The sequence below is a fragment of the Geotrypetes seraphini genome, chromosome 4, assembly GCF_902459505.1.
Source record: "Geotrypetes seraphini chromosome 4, aGeoSer1.1, whole genome shotgun sequence".
Lineage (NCBI taxonomy): Eukaryota > Metazoa > Chordata > Amphibia > Gymnophiona > Dermophiidae > Geotrypetes > Geotrypetes seraphini.
In genome coordinates, this window is record NC_047087.1 from 27340953 (window position 1) to 27356190 (window position 15238).

General features: G+C 46.5%; 1 protein-coding gene across 1 annotated transcript in view; it reads left to right on the forward strand.

Moving 5' to 3' along the window:
• Positions 1-14990, forward strand: part of ADAMTS18 (ADAM metallopeptidase with thrombospondin type 1 motif 18) — a 182249-nt gene extending 167259 nt beyond the window's left edge. Inside the window, exons 19-21 of the mRNA XM_033943503.1 lie at positions 5727-5939; positions 10137-10284; positions 13570-14990. Coding sequence (XP_033799394.1) covers positions 5727-5939; positions 10137-10284; positions 13570-13703 — 495 coding nt within the window. The 3' untranslated portion in view covers positions 13704-14990. The remainder of the gene's footprint in view (positions 1-5726; positions 5940-10136; positions 10285-13569) is intronic.
• The last annotated feature ends 248 nt before the right edge of the window (positions 14991-15238 follow it).

Genomic DNA, 15238 nt, shown 5'->3' on the forward strand with positions numbered 1-15238 from the left:
GCACCGATCGCAAGAGTCAGTCGGATGCTCGGGCCCCAAGCTAAGCAAGCACCACCGGTGTGGATCTGTAATGGAAAGTAACCGCTCACACCGGGTGCACTTTTTGAAACCCGTCAAGGGACGGGACATGAAACCCGAACAGGCCGGAAACAAGGCCTGCCGCGGCCGCGGCTCACGGGAGCCCCCGGAGCCGACTGAAGGAAAAACTCGGGTTTCGTTTTTTTTTTTTTTTTAAACAATCAAGAAAGAAAGAAAAGATAAAAGAAAGCACAGCGACCGACGAAAAAACAACCGGACGCGGTGACAGAAGGCAAAATAGCAGAGCTCAATATCCACAGGGCTTCTGGCTCCGCGGAAAAAACTGAACTGAGGACCACGAGGTGGGATGCGCCCTCTAGTGGGCAAGAAGGCATGCACATGCGTGGTGCAGTGTAGCAAACTTGAAACTTCAATCAAGTTTGCTTGAAAAGCTGTCCGCGCTGGGGCTCCGTAGATGACGTCACCCACATGTGAGAATATGCTGCCTGCTTGTCCTGGGATAACAGAGAATTTAGTTTCTGTAGATTGGCACTCATCAAAATAGGCTAACACTCTTTTCAGCTACAGTGGCAAAATAATGGTCAGAGTTTAGGAAGTTGGTTGGTCGGGCTGAGAAATTTTCAGCGGCCCCCTCATAGATCCATCTCACCTCCAGAGATCTTCCTAATCTTTACCCAGCACAAGTGAGTCCATTTTATTCCCACTGCAGTGCCACCAAAATTAATATATTACATGTTGGACAAAGTTTTAGAGGTGCCATTTTGATTCTAAGTCCCTCGGGATAGAAAAGTTGGAAAGACTTGTGAGGCTCGTTTAGTCTGGGGGACATTGAGGAGTAAGAGAGAGAGGGTGGTGAGTCGATACAAGGTTTGGAGGCTGGAAGTGGAAGAGCGGTGGAGGGGGTGATTGTGCCCATTCATTTTGGGCTTGTTAGCATGGAGGAATTAGCGTTGCCATGTGCAGCATTTGTTTTGAACCTATCTCCCTTCAATTTCTCCGAATGCCCCCTCGTACCTGTTGTCCCCTTCAGCCTGAAGAATCTGTCCCTATCCACCCTCTCTATGCCCCTCATGATCTTGAGGGTCTCTATCATATCACCCCTGAGCCTCCTTTTTTCCAGAGAGAAGAGCCCCAGCCTGTCCAACCTCTCGGCGTATGGGCAGTGTTCCAGCCCTCTTACCAGTTTCGTTGCTCTCCTTTGGACTCTCTCAAGTACCGCCATATCTTTCTTGAGGTGCGGCGACCAATATTGAACGCAGTATGGCTAAGAATGGCTAAGCAAAATCCTGTATTAAAAACGTCTGAGAGCTCACGTCCTGGTTGGCATATAGTCCCCTCTGAAAGGAACTGCACTATAAGAGTGAGATGAAGCTACCTATCTGGTATGTGTTTGAACTAGGAGAATTATAAACTTACATATTACAGACTTATTTATTTATTTCGATTTCTATCCCATCCTCCCAGTAGCTCAGAACGGGTTACAAGTCAACATTCACAATGGAAAACATTTATCTATGATAGTAGTCGGTAGTGTTTTGCTTTTCAGTAATAACAATATTAAAAAAAAAACTATTATTTACTGGTAGGGGTCAGGCATCCATTTTGCCTTTATATGGAAGCCTTACCCTTAGCAATACTACCACAATATTATCACTAGACGTCTCAACGACCTTTTTTGGGACGCAGTGGCCACAAGGAAGGAATGGGCATTGCTTCTAACCCACTAGACACCAGGGACCCCACGTAAGCCAAGGTCCTGGGGTCAGAGGAGTAAGGGTTAGGGGACCTTCAACCCAATGATGTTTTTAGAGGGCTTTGGGTTCCAGGAGGAAGGGGGTTGTTTCTGGGAGAGGGTCAGGATTGTTCTACTTCTGGAGGCTTTGGTGTGGGGTTGGTGTTTTTGCTGGCAAGAGATAGCAGGAGGAATTTGCATGCTATCAGGGAAGTCAGATAATGGTGGAGGGGGGTTAAGTAATGGTGAGGGGACTTTGAACATAAGAATTGCCGCTGCTGGGTCAGACTAGAGGTCCAACGTGCCCATCAGTCCACTCACGCGGTACCCCTTAGGTCAAAGACCAGTGCCCTAAGTGAAACTAGCCTTACCTGCATACGTTCTGGTTCAGCAGGAACTTGTCTAACTTTGTCTTGAATCCCTGGAGGGTGTTTTCCCCTATAACAGCCTCCGGAAGAGTGTTCCAGTTTTCCACCACTCTCTGGGTGAAGAAGAACTTCCTTACGTTTGTAAGGAATCTATCCCCTTTTAGCTTTAGAGAGTGCCCTCTCGTTCTCTCTACCTTGGAGAACAACCTGTCTCTATCTACTAAGTCTATTCTCTTCATTATCTTGAATTTTCCAATCATGTCCCCTCTCAGTTTTGTCCGAGTAGTTGGGAATGGTAGGGGACTTTATTGTGCTGTCTGTGGGGTGGGTGATGGTGGACAGGACTTCACTTTGCTGTCGAGAGTTCGCTTGATGCCAAGAGGATAAGCTTAGTTGTGCTTTTGGGGGTATAGGCAAAATTTGAGTTAGATAATTACTCCAATTATAGCTTATGTTTGTCTCATTTGCCTGGGGTGTGATTTGCACCGGTTGTCCCAGGGTACATACTGTGGTTTGCTAGTAATAAGAATATTGTCCAATTATGGAAATTAAATATATGATTTATTGGTACAATAGGAGTAAAACACAAAGACTGTGTCTGACTTCAAGAAAGTATGGGACAGGCACGTGGAATCTCTTAGGGATACGAGGAGATATTAGATGCAGCAGATGGGCAGACTGGATGGGCCATTTGGTCTTTATCTGTCATCATGTTACTATATTTCTATATTATTTCACTAGCAACAAAATTTATCACTATGGGTAACAATGATATAAATTAGTAGCACAAATAATTATTCCTAATAAAAACATTGGTTCTCTAATAAAGTTGCTTGACGCTTTGTACATTGCCTCTGCAGTTTTTCCTTTTGGTTTTCATCATTTGACTTGTCTACTGCAGACCTGTTGGATTTTTTTCTTTTGTTTTGGCTTGTATGGTCGTTGTAGGGGAAAACACCCTCCAGGGATTCAAGACAAAGTTAGACAAGTTCCTGCTGAACCAGAACGTACGCAGGTAAGGCTAGTCTCAGTTAGGGTGCTGGTCTTTGGCCAAGGGCCGCCGCGTGAGCGGACTGCTGGGCACGATGGAGCACTGGTCTGACCCAACAGCGGCTATTTTTATGTTCTTACCACTACATCTACCTGTCTTCCCATACTCCCTTCCCAGGTGGATATACTCAGCTTCCCCCATCTTGAATGGCCCCTATTTTTTTAAACCATTTAAAACATCTGGGCCATTCCAGACATTTAAATGCTGTCATTTAGTCATAGGGATGTTTCTAAAATAAAATCTATAGCCACCTATGTTGCCTATATAAAATAGATTCAAATCGGGTCCCCATTTGGACTTCTCACATAGACTTCCTGTTATAAAATCAAACCAACAAAGAATAGTTTGTTCAAGTATTAACAGGGATTATTAACTCATCTCTATGTGAAGGCCTGTTCTGGCTTCTTTGAAAACCCCCCAAAACAAAACGACAATAAGCCTTTTATTGAAGAAAAGAATCCTTCACTTTTGGGATTAAACCTGAGCAATTACTGATCAACTACTAATCTTCCCTTCATAGGAAAAATGAGTGAATGGCACATGTTATATCAATTAAATGTATTTTGGGTAAGAATGTTTGTATAGGATTGTTACCAAACTGGAATCTATGTTGGCCACGGGTCATGTTTCCTGCAGTTCTATTTTAAGATACTGTATATCCATTGTCTTTGACTTGGAAAATCAGGTTAATTTTTACAACATTTGAAGCCATCTTGGTGCAGAGAGGTCGTTCTAAGATGGTTTCAATAATTTCTTGTAGACAGATTGCAACAAAATGGGGTAAAGCTTATCCGACCGGTTCTTTTGGTGGTATGGTCCTGCAGCCTCTTCACTATTACCAGTTTTTCTCAATGCATTTTTGACTCCTATTGGAAAATACGTTTAGGGACTTTTGTACATGATCCGTGCAGATGATATCCTTGCACTCAAAAAAACTGAAAGGAGATAGGTTCAGAACAAATGCTAGGAAGTTCTTCTTCACCCAGATGGTGGTGGACACCTGGAATGCGCTTCCAGAGGGGGCGGTTGAGCAGAGAACGATTTTGGGTTTCAAAAAGGGATTGGACGAGTTCCTGAAGGGTAAGGGAATCCAGGGGTACAATTAGAGGGTTGCTATACAAGACAAAATGCTCTTGAGTAATAGATCACTACAGGTCATTGACCTGGGGGGCCGCCGCGGGAGCGGACTGCTGGGCATGATGGACCTATGGTCTGACTCGGCAGAGGCCATGCTTATGTGCTTATGCTCTTTATTTTGATTGATTGAAGACGGATGGAATGAAGCCTTTAGGATGGTAGAGGGATGCCTCCACAAGCTAGGGAAATGGTTTGAGAAGAACAGGTTAGTACTGGTCTTTGCTGGTTAGGCAAAAAGAAGGTTTGGAATGGGAAATTGTCTTCTCTGATTGATAGTTTATTTAGCTTTGACGGCAACTCCAGTAGTGGAGCAGTGAGACCAATGCCAGACAGACTTCTACAGTCTGTGGCCTGTATATTTCAAAACAGATCAGGAACAAGTATGCATATTTGATACCACATTCATATCATCTGAGTACAAGTCTTGCTTATCTTGGAGGGAGGTGAAGACATCATAGATTGGAATTTAGCAAGTAAAATGAATAATTACTGGATTCTTGGTTCAGTATCATCTTGATAATGAGTATGACTGCTGGGCAGACGGGATGGACCACGCAGATCTTTAACTGCTGTCATTTACTATGAATCCACCTTCGCGTTCCAGAGACACCCAAAATATGGAAAAACCTCCCACTACACCTGCACCAAATAAGCGTATACTGTATCTTCAGAAAAAGGTGAACACCCCACTTTTTCTCCTTGAACCAGTAACATGAACTTGACACTCTATCTCATTAATCTATCATTCATTGTTTGCAATCTCTGATCGAGAATCTTATCGTAAACCACATTGAATCCTAGTCGAAACGTGCAGTATGGTATGGAACTATGATCCTATGAGGTAAGGAACTTGGGAATTATTATATATCTCGGTTGTTTTTGAAGGCACATGTAAGAGCCCATTTTACAAGGGTTGTTGTGTAAATGGCATATAGTGTACATGCAAATAACAATTTTATAATGCAGCTATTTACACATATAGATATAGTAGGATGTACACATTTGAAAGAGATAAGTTCCATGCAAGTTTTTCTGTGGACCAGAACATTATGAGCAACATTTGAGAAAGCAAATACAGATTGGAATTGTGACGTCCAGATTAGGATGCTTCAAATTCTGCTAGTATTTTCAGGTTCTGCTGACAAAGAACCTGTTCTAAAGGAACATAAGAGCATAAGAACAGCCATACTAGGCCAGGCTAATGGTTCATCTAGCCCAGTAGCCCATTCTCACGGTGGCCAATCCAGGTCCCTAGTAGCTGGCCAAAACATTCCATGCAGAGGCATCCCCTATGTCTCAACAACAGCCTATGGACTTTTCCTCCAGGAAATTGTCCAAAACCTTTCTTAAAACCAGCATATAACTGTTTAAATTGCCATTTCATATTTTGATTTTATAGTGTTCAACAACGTGTGGTCCGGGTGTGAAGCATCGAGAGCTGCAATGTACAGAAAAAGGTGTTTACGGAAAACTGGTCATTTCTCCTCACCGAAGATGCCATAATATGAAGAAACCCAATATAGCGTTGCAGCAAAGTTGTAGTAATAGAGACTGCCCACCGCGCACAGCATATAATGGCATATCTGGATGGTATTCTTCACCTTGGCAACAGGTAAGGGAAAAAAAAACCCTATTAATTTTGTATTTAACCTTTGTGATAGTGATGAAGGCAAGGAATAGTATTTAATTCAGTGTCCTGCAAACTTTTTTTGCTCCCGGCACACTAATGGAGCAAATGTTCTTTTGTGGCACACCTATGGCCCCGTTTCAAAAATAGCGAATTGGAAGGGTTTGGCAAGAAAAACTGCCTCTTTAGGCCACTTTGGGGGCATTTTTCTTTTCCAAAAAGCAAGAGATCTGACAAAGATGTATCCCATGTATCGTCAGAGCTGATACTTGGGGCTCCTTTTACTAAGCTGTGTTAGGGCTTTAATGCGCAGAATAGCGCACGCTAGACGCTAATGCCAGCATTGAGCTGGCATTAGTTCTAGCCGCGTAGCACGGGGTTAGCACGCGCTAATCTGCTGCATGCGCTAAAAATTCTAGCATAGCTTAGTAAAAGGAGCCCTTAAAGTGTCCAGTCCATGGAGAGTTCTGATCAGTAAATTATGTTTAATTAGTCTGAAAAAGCTACAGACTCTGAGAAAGCTACAGGCATCATGCCAAAAGTTAAGAAAAGGCAGCAGAGTCAAATCTAATCAATTTAGCGAGAGACAGGCTTTTGAGGGCAGCAGTCCACGTTGCTAGATCTCAGACCTTTGCTGCCAGTCCGATGGGAGTAATTTATTATGAGGAAAAAAAACCCCCACGTATTTATCGAGGTGCTGTGATTTAGAAAAAGTAAATCAAGACAGGAGAGAAACAAGTAAATGTTTAGCAGAAGATTTATTTTATGGAAGACAATGTGAATGCAAAAAAAAAAAAAAAAAAGAGAAAGAAGATGAATAAGATAAAGGAGAATTTAAAATATTCTGACACAAACGTTGTGCATGGATTTCAATGATTTACAGCAAAAAAATATTTGTTCTGTGACATTGCACCAGAAATCACAAGCATAGAACCATCTTTTTCTGATTCTTGAGTATTTCTGATGAATGTATTACTGTATATACTCGAATATAAATCTATCCCAATATACGTCGAGACCCCCATTTTTCCCCCCAAAAAGGAGGAAAAATGGTTGACTCAAATATAAGATGGGGGCTTAATATTCAAGTGCAATGCCCTGCCAGGATCTGCACCCAGTGTCCTCTCCATCACGCCCTCCCCTGCCAGGCTCTGCACTCAACTCCCTTCCCTGTCAGGTTCCACATCCAGCCCCCTTCCATCCCTGCCCTGGAAAGCTCTGCACCTATCCCCCTTCCCTACCTGCCCTACCAGGCTATGCAGCCAGCTCCCCTCCCTGCCAGGCTCTGCACCCTGTACCACTTCCTCTTCCACCTCTGGTGGTCCAGTGGTAGGCCGGGACAGGAGAGATCATAGAAAACATAGAAACATAGAAGATGACGGCAGAAAAGGGCTACAGCCCATCAAGTCTACCCACTCTGCTTACCCACCCCCTGTCTATGCCCTAATGACCCAATTTCCTTATCTTGACCCTCGTAGGGATCCCACATGGGTATCCCATTTATTCTTAAAGTCTGGCACGCTGTCTGCCTCAATCACCTGCACTGGAAGCTTGTTCCAATAATCAACCACTCTCTCATCTCCCGTCCCAGCTGATACTAATTATTTTTTTTTACCCCCCGTGCTCCTTTTCTGTTATCCCTGGTGGTCCAGCGGTGTATGGGCAGGAGTGAACTTTCCACACTACTGTCCTGTGCATCTCCTTCTGGGCTCAGGGCACGCGCACAGGCACGCAGGAGCAAGCTTCTTGAGCTCCCGCCCGGCCCTGCACCACTCGCTGAATGGCTGCCATGAGTTCTCACGGGACCTGGCAGCAGCCATTCAGCGAGCAGCATAGGGCCGGGCGTGAGCTTGAGAAGCTCGCTCCTGCGTGCTTGTGCACCCCAAGCCCAGAAGGAGGTACGCAGGGCAGGAGCATGGAAAGTTCGCTCCAGCCCATACACCAACACCAGGGATAACAGAAAAGGTACGCGGGGGGAGGGGGGTACAAAACAATTATTAGTATCGGCCGGGTCGGGAGATGGGAGGGATCCCTCCTGTCCCGGCTTATCAGAGGCCTGCATCAAGTCCAGGAGAGGGGTCGGGTGATGACCTGAATATAGGACGAGACCCCCATTTTTGGGCCATATTTTTGGCCCCAAAAATCTTGTCCTATATTCGAGTATATACGGTACTTAGAGGTACTATGTAAGATCATATTGTTAATAAAGGATTTTCATTTATGATTGATACAGCCTGTAACTTTCAACCAACCTGTATGGCCGGTGTTTAGCTGGAAGAATATAATTGCAAATGAAAGAGAGTATAAGATGACAGAAGGGGGAAACCATTGGGGGAAAATAACAGGATGAAATAAAAATGAGATTTGTTGGTCATGTGGACTGCAGTGATCTAGGGCCCTGGGCAATGAGAGGTAGATTCAGTAAATGGCACTCACATTTTGGGCTCAAAAAATAATCAGTCCTGAATGATATTCTATAATGCAGCGGTTCCCAACCCTGTCCTGGAGGTCCACCAGCCAGTCAGGTTTTCGGGATAGGCCTAATGAATATGCATAAGAGAGATTTGTATATCATGGAGGCGGCCGGCATGCCAATCTGTCCCATGCATATTCATTAGGACTATCCTGAAAACCTGACTAACTGGTGGTCCTCCAGGACAGGGTTGGGAACCGCTGCTCTAATGAGTGTTCCAGGATCGGGATCCTTTACCGAACAGAGCGTAGCGTGGGATCCAGGCTCAACTTTGGGTGCAAGGAGTTAACACCAACTGAAACCAGTTCTAAATCCCAGTGTGGAAGTTGGTCATGGATCCATACTGTAGGGGAATGCCCTTGACCTGTCCATGTTCCTCTCATTGTTGTGTCCCTTTTGCAGATCCACACAGAAATACTTAGGCGTTATTCTATAAATGGGTTGAACAAGTGCGCTTTCGTGTAGATCTGTTCTTTCTGCCCCATTTCAGTGCTTTGCATCCATTTCCACGTGCAATATTGGGCTTCATATATCGAATTCCCCTGTAAGGGTTATGGGTCCCTAACCACCTATCAAAAGTGATTAAACGACAGTAGATGGAGTCTAAGAGAGTATGGGACTCCTTCTGGGGTGGGCCCTCAAACGCTGCCCTATTATCCTAATGATCAGTTTGACTCTGTCGGTCATGCATTCAGAGACTTTAGCGACCAATTAGCTAACCGGGTCAACCCAAGGTAGATGCAGAGGGATGTGCAGAGATTCAATATGGAGGCCAATGGAGTAGCGAGGGTGAGAGGCACCCAGGGTGGTAGCACCTCTCCCCTGCCCTCTTCTCAGCCCCTCTCCACACGCTCCTTCCCCACCCCTTTCTGCTGTGTGCGTGCTGCTTCCCTTCCCCCGTACCTCTAACATTCCTGGCGTGAGTAGCAACCCTGAAGCTGCTGTTGCACCATTGACGCTTCCTATGATGTCATTTCCTAGGCACGGGTCCGGGAAGTGATGTCAGAGTAGAGTCACCAGACAACCAGATTTCCCTGGACATGTCCTCCGGGATGGCTGTTCAAAACCCGGCACTTTGTCCTGGTTTTGAAAAGCTGTGCCGGGTAGGGAGGAAGTCTGCGCATATGCGGGCGTGTTGTGTGCGCGTGACATCATCGCGTGATGGCCATGCATGCGCGGACTTCCTCCCTGCCTGACAAGAGCAGGCAGTGGGGGCAGGGCTAGGGTGGGAACGGGGGCGGGGATGGGCGGAACTAGGCGGGCCTAGGGGCGGGCAGCTTTGGGGGTTACTGCTCACGCCAGGAGCGTTACAGAGGTATGGGGGAAGGGAAGCAGCATGCATGGCAGTGGGATGGGTGTTGAAGGAGCGGGGGGGAGCGGAGAGGAGGACAGGCCTGCACCTCATCAAGATGGCGCCTGGGGTGCCCCCCCCTCCGCTTACTACACCACTCTTGGGGGGGGGTCTCATTTTTAGAAGTCAGTAGGGGCTGGAAAGCAGGGTCATACGCAAAAACCACAGTCTCTCAATGGTAGGGTTGGCCCTGAGCTATGAAATCTGCAACCGGAGAGCACGACGCAGGGCAGAAACAAGACAGAAGAAAAAAAAAAAAGAAAGCAGGAGGAGGAGCGCTTTGGTGCTGCTGCCTCTCATACCAAAGACAGACCTTGATAGTGGCCATGGACATTACTGACATCATTTTTGTTTGCAGTGCACAGTGACATGTGGCGGAGGCGTGCAAAGCCGGACAGTGCAGTGTCTGCCGCAGGGCAGGGCGGCAGCTGCCTGTTTGCCTCATCAGAAGCCCGCGACATCGAGAGCCTGCAATACTAACTTTTGCAGACTTCCGGAAAGAAAAGGTGAGCTCTGACCGTCTGTTGCGCAGCGCTCTTTCATACCAAAAATGGTGGGCTCCTTTTACTCAGGTACGCCGATGAGTACGTATGTGCTAAATGCAAAGAAACCTATTTTATTCCTGTGGGCTGCTTAGCATGTAGTGCACGCTAGCCGTTAGTGCAGGCTAAATCTGCGAGTGCGCCTTAATCAAAGGAGACCTATATTTGTTATAAATAATTGCTTTTTCTCTCGTGCATTTCATATTATTTCCCATTATGCTGCACAAAAGAAATTGGCCTTCACCTCTGCCTAGAACTCCTTGGATATGGTGGTATACAAAAATAAAGTTATTACTATTATTATTATTATTAAAAAGATAGAAAAAAAGTTTTCTAAACATATTCAGAAAAGAAACAAACATTTATTGGTATACTGCGCATTTTTTGTCATCCAATCTACTGTGCAAACCACAACCTTGCTTCCTGGATGATTTTTTTTTTTTTAGATCTTTAATTCCCCCCCCACCTTTTACAAAACCGTAGCGCAGTTTTAGCAGTTCATAGAATTCCTTTGAGCATTAGAGCTGTTAGTGCCGCAGACAACGCTAGAAACCACAATTTTATAAAGGGGGGGGAGTGTTAAACTTCAACCATTCTCCAAATTGCAGGGGCCGCCCTCTTCTATTATAGCAATAGGGCTACAGCTGTAATGCATTTACCCCCTCCTTTTTAGAAAGCATATGACTTACCGTATTTTCACGCATATAACGCGCGCGTTATACACGATTTTTATAAACTGTGCCTAACCTTGCGCGTCAGAGAAAGGGCCGGACCGCCGGAAGAGGAAGCAGCGCAGACGCAGGCTCACAGAAGGGCCGGGACCGCCAAGAGGAAGCAGCAGGACAATGATAGGAGCTTCTACATGATGGGGGGGGGGGGTCAGGAGGCTGTGGGGGTGCGAGCGGTCCTTCGGGGTGGGGGTGCGGGTGCGGTCCTGCGGGGGAGTGAATCGGACGTCGGGGGGGGGCATCAGGCTTTCAGGGTGGGGACAGGACTTCAAGGGGGAGAGGAGAGTTGGGGCGGGCGAAAGGAGAGTTGGGCAGCGACGGGAGAGTCGGGGCGGCATGCGCGGTATACGGGTGTGTGCGGTATATAAAAATTTATTTACATAAATTACAGTTTCCCGCATGCTATACCCGTGTGCGCGTTTCACACGGGTGCGCGGTATATGAGTGAAAATACGGTACTGGCAGAGCTTCTGCTTCTGCCCCTGGAGGTTGTGAGATCACTTCCATGGCTGCTTTTTGTGACCCTGGGCAAGTCACTTAATCCTCCAGCACTTTGAATGTCAGCTTTGAATGCCAAAGCCACAAAAAGACAGCATACGAGTCCCCATTCCCTTTAATCAAGCCCAGTATCCTGTTTCCAGCAGTGGCCAGTCCAGGTCACAAGTACCTGGCAGAAACCCAAAGGGCAGCAACATTCCAGAGTTCAGATTGTGATGTCATAATGCCTCATTCCACCAATGCCTAAGAGCCAACTTCATCAGTGATGTCACAATGGCTTAATTGTCCTAGACTCAGCTCACATAAGAACATAAAAATCTCCAGAATGCAACAGGCTCAAGGTATGGCTCACTGGTAGAGCTGCTGCCTCTGCACCCAAATTTTGTGAGATCAAATCCCAGTGCTGCTCTTTGTTGACTCTGGGGACGTCATTTAATCCTCCACTGCCCAGCTTTTTGAATGTCAGCTTTGAATGCCAAAGCTACAAAAAGGCAGCATACAAGTCTCCATTCCCATTCTATTCCTGTCCTGCCAAATAGGTAAAAGTGAAATGTTTTTTTTTGTTTGTTTGTTTTTGGAGGGGGGGGGTTGCTCTACATGGAAATACATTTAAAATAAATAGGAGAAAACATTTAAGCTCTGGAACTCATCACCGGAAGATGTGATAACAGTGGTTAGTGTAGCTGGGTTTAAAGATGGTTTGGACAAGTTCCTAAAAGAAAAGTCCATCATCTGCAATTGAGACACACATTGGGGAAGCCACTGCTTGCTCTGGGATTGGTAGCATGCGTTTTGCTGCTATTTGGGTTTCTGCTAGGCATGTACTTGTGAACCAATGTGGCTATTCTTATGTTCTTATATGAGCCAAGTATAGGACAAGCAAGCCATTGTGACATCACTGCTGAGGTTGGCTCTTAGGCATTGGTGGAATGAGGCATTATGACATCACAATCTCTGCTCTGGAATATTGCTACTCTTTGGGCTTCTGCCAGGTACTTGTGACCTGGATTGTCCACTGCTGGATACTGGGCTAGATGGACCATTGGTCTGACTCAGTATGGCTATTCTTATGTTATGACATGATGCTGTCACTGAGCAAGAATTTGGAGCTGCCACTGGTTTTCTTTTGTATAGCTGTTAGACATTTATATATTTGTTTTATTTATTGTAAATATTTATAACCCATGCCAACCTCAGTTCTAGGTGAGAAACAAGTACAGTGGTACCTCGGTTTACGAGTGCACCGGTTTGCGAGTGTTTTGCAAGACGAGCAAAACATTTGCAAAATTGGTGCCTCGGAAACCGAGCATGGCTCGATTTACGAGCACCCCCCCCCCCCCCGCAATCCGGCACCCCCCCTGCCTCGAACCGGCACCCCTCCCGCCACGATCCGACCCCCCCGACACGATTGGGCACCCCCCCGACACGATCCGACCCCCTTCCCCGACACAATTGGGCACCCCCCCGCCGCATCTTACCCTCATCTGGGCACTCTTGAAGATCGGCCCTCGTCTGCTGGGTCTTGAGCATCTGAGCATGAACATGAACTCGCAGGCCTTGAGCATGCTCAGATGCTCAAGGCCCAGCAGACGAGGAGTCCGATCTTCTAGAGTGCACAGATGAGGGTAAGAAGCGGTGGGGGGGTGCCCAATTGTGTCGGGAGGGAAGTTGGATCGTGTCGGGGGGGGGTGCCCAATTGTGTCGGGAGGGAAGTTGGATCGTGTCGGGGCGGTACCCAATCGTGTCTGGGGGGGTCGGATCGTGGCGGGGGGGGGGGGGTGCCGGTTCGAGGCAGGGGGGGGTGCCGTATCGCAGGGGGGGGCCTTCGAGGGGAGCAATGCCGGTTCTCGGGGGGGGGGGGGGAACGCATCAAAGCGAGTTTCCATTATTTCCTATGGGGAAACTCGCTTTGATAAACGAGCATTTTGGATTACGAGCATGCTCCTGGAACGGATTATACTCGTAATCCAAGGTACTACTGTGCACTGAATTCATCTGAGATTGCATGTCTTTCTCATTACAGAAGATCCATCGTGCCTTGATCTCTTCACCTGGTGTCATTTGGTCCCAAAGCACGGCATGTGCAACCACAAGTTCTATGGCACACAATGCTGCAAATCATGCACCAAAAAGAACTTTCTCATGCCTTTCCAGTGACGTGGCTCTCTTCTAAACTTCCAGGAGAATTTGTTTCTCGAGACAGTGGCACTGGAACACAAGTCACTGATCCATCGGATCCCAAGATGATGATCTGGAGTATTGCGGTCAGTGGTGAAGGCCCCCGTGCTTCTCTGAACTGCATTCTCATGACGCATGCGAAGTTACTCCGCTCGGCCACTATTTCCAGCGGAATGAAGTCTTTCCATCTTCTCGTGCCTTCTTTTGATCTTCCTACGTGCTGTGCTGTCTTTGAAGAGAAAGCAGCTCAGTTCGATGTGTAAAGACTCCTTTTCTGCTGCAGCGCAAACGATATCGAGGAGCACTTGAAAACAAAGCAACCCCCCCCACCCCAGCAGATTTTTTGTTTTGCATTTTTTTATTTTAACACAATACCATTATTTGCACTGTTGAAATTTGTAAAAATAAATAAACTGTGGAACGCAGAATGGCTTTTTGAACCCGAATATGACTGAGGTACAAACAGTATCACTGCCGCAGGAAATGCCTTTTACAAATGAAGATGGTTTGACCTGGCTCATCTTCAAAGGAGTTGTGAATTAACAAAATGGCATTGCTGTACTTTTGCCTATTTTAAAATGTTTATATCATTTTATTTTATTTTTTTTTTTAAATTCTAACACATGCTACATGGATTTAGTATGCTGCTAAAGTGAACGAAAAGAAGAAAGAAACTTATTTGCATCATTTCAGAACACAAAATGAGACAAATGTTCTTGTCTCCATGTCTTTTTTAAGTGATTGCACCTTCCTAGTAATTCAACAAAGATGGAATGGCTAAAGGTCCTTTTATTAAGCTGTGGTAAGCGCTTGTTGGGCCTTATCACAGCTTGAAAGGGCTTACCACGCGACGCGCTGAGGAGTCCTGCGGTAATTTTGCACTCTGCGTGCACACACCATGCGTTACAAAAAGTTCTTTATTTTTTTTTTTTTCACGGAAGAGGCATGTTTTCGGTGGAGAGGGGGGGGTGTTTCTACGCCAATCAGTTAGGGTCCGTTTCTATATAGGTCGCCTAAAAAATTGGTGCCGACTTGTGTAGCAGGAAGCGCAATTCTGTGTAAGTCGGGTGCATTTTATAGAATCATGCTTAGGGCCAGGGGCGTAGCGAGGGTACGCGGCATCCGGGGTGGTGGCGTCCCTTCCCCCCACCCCGCGCACGCCTCCCTTCCCCGTACTTTTTAACTTCGACGCAAGCAGCCACCCAATTTACTGCCCGCGTCAGCTTTGGCGCGCTCTCGTCACGTCCTAGGCACGGGTCCCGGAAGTGACGGCAGGGAGGGAGGGAGAGGAATGAGAAGGGGGCAGAGGGGAGGAGGGGTGCCGGCGCCTCGAGCAAGATGGCGCCCGAGGCGGACCACCCCCTTACTACATTACTGCTTAGAGTCACCCAAGTGGCACCTATTTCAAAAGAGGTGCCTAACTTGAAAACACCCACAATTTGCCCCTAACCACACTTACTTTTAGGTAGGCATTTTGCACTAGGGGTCTGATTCTATAAACGGCGCCCACCTTG